General features: G+C 39.0%; 1 protein-coding gene across 1 annotated transcript in view; it reads right to left on the bottom strand.

Annotated features, from left to right (window-relative positions):
• Positions 1 to 142: 142 nt before the first annotated feature.
• LOC104272892 (chromosome unknown open reading frame, human C11orf70) overlaps positions 143 to 5,814 on the bottom strand; it is a 22,035-nt gene continuing 16,363 nt past the window's right edge. Inside the window, exon 6 of the mRNA XM_009868003.1 lies at positions 143 to 541. Within this exon, the coding sequence (XP_009866305.1) occupies positions 410 to 541 (132 nt within the window). The 3' untranslated portion in view covers positions 143 to 409. The remainder of the gene's footprint in view (positions 542 to 5,814) is intronic.

Raw genomic sequence — 5,814 nt, 5'->3', positions numbered from 1 at the left:
GGGAGGGAGGGATGGGGGAGGTTGGTGCGGGCCGGGCCGCCTGACGCACTTTCTCCCGGTTCTGCAGAGGTTTCACTGTCCCTGGAGCCTCCCCCTGAATTCATGCGAGGTGGATCTGAAAAGCTGTTTCCTGAAGAGACTGCTACAGAAATACCTTTTAATAGATAAAACAGGTGAGGGAGGGGGGACTAAACTGCCGAGAAAACATCTTCAAGAAGCATGACTTATAAATACAGTAAAAACTTTTGTCACAAACTGCATAGTAACATCTACATGAGCGCGTTGCCATTCAGAGTGTGGAATGAAGGAGCACAGCCTTCCTCGTAAGAAAACTAGGCCATTTCTACCAGAATTCATGCAGAGAAAAGGCTACTTCCATTATAAAACTGAGGAACAGCCAGGTTTGTAACTAGTTAGTAAATAAGCTCCCACCAAAGCAGTGATACAGAGTGTGCACATGTCGCTTGCAGGGATCCACAATCAAGTAAGCAAACGTCTGCTCGTGGCTTTTGCTTGAAGGGTAGCACAGGCCGTTGTCATCCTGAGAGGAAGTTTTAAAAGAAAAGTATTAGGACAACATGGATAGGCATGAGAGAATTCACAAATGTTGAATGAAATGTATCAGTTTGTTCCATTTGTAACAGTTCATGGAAAAATGGGAAAAATACACCATAGTTTACTTCAGCAGCATTATGACTTCATGAGGATCCTGACACTACAAAATGCACAGTAGCTCTACCTGAATAGTTCCAATAACCTTGAGATAAATGTAATATTAATATAAAATGTGAAATTAAACATGTAAGCATGTGTTTACACAATTAAGAGTCTAAAATGCAGATGATTACAATGGTCCAATTGTTTCCTTTCAAAGAGAAAAAAAATTAGGGACTCTATATATAAAGCTGTTCTGTCGGTAATTCTTTTTCATTTAACATTTGCTAATGCATCTGTTCAGTTTCAAATATTTGCATTTAAGGAAAACCCTCATTACAGCTCTTATTAACAACTTTGAACTGTTATTGAAAACATTTTGTGGGCTAGCCCTCAGAAAGGATTTGAAGGGAATCCAAGCACCTAGCTCCAAAATCCTCATCCCAAATAAATGTCTTCATCTGACAACCAACAGAAGAACCAGGCTCTTCAATTTAACATCTTACATCTCGCCACGCCAGTAAAAGTTTCAGTATTGACAGGGCTTGACACATGCTTCAAATCCAGAAACTAAATGGGGGGGAGATTTTTGAAGCATTGATTTATTTATTTTTTATTCATTCAGTCTGGTGATGGAACATATAAAAGATCAACAACATGTAGCTGATACCTCCTTTCTTTTAAAACATGTAACAGTTTCTTTCTGCTCCCCAACACCTTTATACAACAGCTGAAGAGATGCAAGTTCTGTTCCACTTTTTTGCCTGAGGGAAGTTCCTGTGTTACATATATTGTCCAGTTTCTCCAGGTTCCTGCACAACTCCAGATTAGAGGGACATCTCTCATATTTTTTTGTTGAAGCTGTCTTCCTTTGCACAAAATAATCCGTCATTTTTTTGCATCAAGGAGACATGAAAAATGTAGCCTCACACAGTGGTTAAGGCAGTTAGCTTAGAAGCAAAGGTCTGGGTTCCAATTTCTTCTCCAAGGACCACTGGTGAATTTTGTCCAGTAGTTATTACTGGCACCTCGTCTTCTCTCCTTATTTCAAAGAGGCTGAAGCCCCTAGTATATGTTCTGGTGTCTTCCTCTGGGGAATTATTCAAGACTATAAATCTTAAGAACCACCATAAAAGCATTAAGACAGGTGGAGATTTGATAATGTTTATGAACTTTACAGCATTTTCCAATGGTAGTCAAATGCCACAAGCTAAAAATAGCATTCTGTTTTTAAGCAGTGCAGCATACAAGTTCTGTATCTCTTAATTTTAAGATGCTCAGCTCTTTTGAGGTGTTTTTTCAGGATACATGTGTAAAAACTACTGCATCCTCAGTTGTAATAAGGAGAGCAAGCTTTAAGATTTTACAGTACTCAGCATCACAGCCTTTGGAGTCTGATCCAGAAATAACCTAAGGTCATGCACAAAACCAAAATAAGAGCAAGAGATGACCAACATCAAGATGTCATTGCTAGTTAAACTTTTTTCCCATTGCTACTGAAGATCCCACTCCTGCAGTCTTTATGGAATCAGCTAATGTCAGTTGAGATTTTGACTAAAGGCCTGTCGGGTTAGGGATGGGCCGCCCACTAAACGCTGGCAGAGCTATCTAACCCCCTCTGTTCCCCCCTAAACAGGAAGGAAAAGGGAATGAGGCAGAGATACTTTGGGGTTAGAAAACTAAAACAGCTTTAATGAAACAATAATGAAATAATAAAAAATAAAGAACTATATACAAATATATATATATATGATATCGAACCCGACTTCCCTCAGTAGCAATCACCACTGATGCTGCAGAGCAGGGGAAGCCCCGGGCCCAGCAGCAGAGGGGAGCTGGACACAGGAGCTGGATTCAGGAACTCAGGATTGGGATCAAACGCAGAAGATTGGATGGAGCACTCCCTGGACACCATCCATTGAAGAAAGAGGCAAAATAGAGCTAAAATGCTCGTGATCCCCCAGTTTTATACTAAATATGACATATATGGAATAGAATACTCCTGTTGGTCACCTGTCCTGTCTATTACTCCCTGGAGGTGCAACCTTTTACTTCCTTGTGACCCCTCTTACTACCCGGCACACCCAGCGTGGCACACAGAGCCAGCAGTGGCCTTGGTCACTATAGGAATAAGTATCAGCAGGAGCCTTTCTGCATCCCAGTCCCAGGCAGTAACTGTGAACATCAGGTGTTATCACTGCTGGTAGCACACACTGTCTGCAGAAACATGCTGCTGACTTCAGAACATGCAGCCTCTTGGAAGAGACTGAGCTGGAAAGTAAAAAAATCACTGAACACAATTGGTTCTATTTAGCTCAAACCAGGACAAGGCACTAAAAATTTGTTCAACAGTTCAAGAACAAATCTGCATTAAGTTATGGTGATGAAGCTTTTCAAGAAGTTCCAGAATATAGCAAACCTGGTATCAGGGAAATAATATCATCTAATTAAATGAAAAATGTTCTTACTTTTTTTTTTTTTAATGAGTAAAAGCAGTTATGAAAATCTTAAAATTCTTGAGCCTAAAGGCTCCAGAAATTACACAGACTTACTCTGGTTCTTAGAGCAGCAGGATGTGTGTACACAAATTAAGAATCCTACCAGTTCCACCCGCAGTGTGGACTTCAGTTCATACATTCAGGGCGTGTTAATGATGGATTTACTGATTAGAGAAGGATCATTCTATTTTTTCTTTGTAGGAACACAGATAATCAGCTGATTATTTAAGAGTACATATGCATAGCATAATGTATAGTGTAGAGAAATAAAGATACTGCAAAAACAGTTAATTAAACATCATTTAAGCAACCATTTTTTTAAATAATTTTTTTTTATAAAGCTATGCATTACACTGATTTCTAGCACTGCCATAGTTCAGGTTCAGGTACAGAACGCTCTGAAATACCAGCTAGCATCCAAATGCTTCAGCTGTAACATTTCATTATACATAGGCCCCAAAGCTCTCAATGGTATTTGCAGTTCAACAAAGTATTTGATCACAAGATTGAAAATTATTTCTCTTGTGATGCCTAGGTCCATCAAGTTTTGATGCTAAACAGATCTACAGATATAACTACACCTTAATACATTGAAATATTTACATCTCCAATAGCGTGCTTTTTTGGATATTGTTCCAAAACAAGGTCTTCCTGAGCTGGGATTGTTCAGTCTTGAAAAGAGAAGACTTCAGGGGGACTTAATAGCTGCCTTCCAACACCTGAAGGGAACCTACAGGAAGGCTGGGGAGGGACTTTTTACAAGAGTGTCCACTAATAGGACAAGTGGAAATGGATTTAAGTTGAAGGAGAATAGGTTTAGATTGGATCTGAGGAAGAAATTCTTCAGTACGAGGGGGGCAAGACTTTGGAATAAATTGCCCAGAGATGTTGTGGCTGTCCCCTCCCTGGAGGTGTTCAAGGCCAAGCTGGACGGAGCCTTGAGCAGCCTGATCTAGTTGAGAGGCGTCCCTGCCCAAGACAGGGAGGTTGGATTAGATGATCTCTAGGGTCCCTTCCAGCCTAGGCCATTCTATGATTCTATGATTCTTAGCCATGGTTTAAAAAGGGATGGTATCAGGATGGTGTAACATAAGGTTCTTGATTCCTGTTTCCATTTTTATTTATGCAGATATACAAGTCCATTCACTAATCCAATTTGCAAAAATGTATGTTCTAGCTTCTCAGCTCTTCTTCAGGTCACTTTTACCAGAACAGCTTTTTTTAAAAAAAATATTATTAGTAATAATTATTATTAAGAGGGTATCTTTCAGCTACAAACCAAGAAAATACAGCTTTAAAAATGTCAGCTCAACTTTAAGATTAGAATAACACACATTGCAGTTATTTACGAAATAAACTCAGGAACTATATCTACTGCAGAAACATAATTATTTCATTGAGAGAAACATTTCATAACAAAGAAATATATTTGTGCTCCAGTAGTTGTCCTTCCTGCCATTTCCAAGTAGAATTTAAAGAGTTTTGATCCACAGAGCCATCAAACAATCTAGATTTACCCATTTAGGCCTTTCTCTATTCTGAGAGAAAATTCTTCAGCATGTTCTTTAGTGGAAACCTGATTTTCAGAATTCTCTCTTTCACCTCACAATTTTTCAAAATGTGCAGTAAAGCCCAATTTTCCTCAAAATCTACAGGAAGGATAGCATGCTCTGTCTGTCCATCCACTTTTCTGTCTTTAAAAATTTCCAGAGTTTTCTTTTTTTCTTCTTTTAATACTGATGCTATTTAATGTATGGCAAAGACAGTTAGGGGAGCTCTTAAATATCACGCATCTACCTAAACATAGGAATCTGCAAAGTTCACATCAATCCCGCTGATTCAGAGATGGGGAGGAAAAAGTAATAACAGAAGAACATCAAGTTATCAGGGTTTTCCTTTTTTATTTTATTATTATTACAGTCTGCAGCCTAGCAGAAAGGTAAATTTTGTTACACCCTTGAAGTGCTTATTTTCAAGAAGCCCTTCAAAAGCCTTTTATGAATCACAGGTAGTACTTAAATGATGATGACCCATGGCTGAACAACTGGGCTACTGGCAACTTGCAGGGAAGTTTGGGCAGTCTGAAATGACATCAGCTAGTTATTTTGAAAGTGGGCACATTATCTGACGTTTAATTATTACATATTCTGGTTACTCAAGAAGAATTTGGAGTAGTTCATCCTACTGTAACAAGTAAATGACAGATATGCTGAATCTAGAAAACATGCAGCCAGTTCTCAAACTTATCTTGATGGTAAATGCATGATTTTGCAAGAGAAACAGGTAGGAATGAGACTTGACAAGGGAGGGGGAAGGAGGTGAGCAGCCTGTCACCACCCCAGCCTTTTGGTGTACTAAACTCGTTTGCAGTCTTTACAGAAACAGATGCAACACAAGCTGTTTGGAAAGCTCTCGCACCGTTTCTAAAAACGGAACTACACAAAATCAAGAGTGGATTCTTAATCCTTACTGCTGTCTCAAGAAGATCTAAAACCAGAATTGCTCAGACCTAAAGATATGTTTTTTTCTCCACCTAATTTCTGGATAACTATTAGGACTTCAAATGTAATCCAGTAAACTTATTTTTAGCGAGCTATGAAATAAAACTTCAGTCGGTGGTTATTGATGAAGATCTAAAGTGGACAGGAAAGCAGGGTCAGAT

The sequence above is a fragment of the Apaloderma vittatum genome, unplaced genomic scaffold (genome assembly GCF_000703405.1).
Source record: "Apaloderma vittatum isolate BGI_N311 unplaced genomic scaffold, ASM70340v1 scaffold24334, whole genome shotgun sequence".
In the NCBI taxonomy this organism is placed as follows: Eukaryota; Metazoa; Chordata; class Aves; order Trogoniformes; family Trogonidae; genus Apaloderma; species Apaloderma vittatum.
The sequence above is the reverse complement of the archived record's forward strand: the minus strand, read 5'-3'. Positions and strand labels throughout refer to the sequence as shown.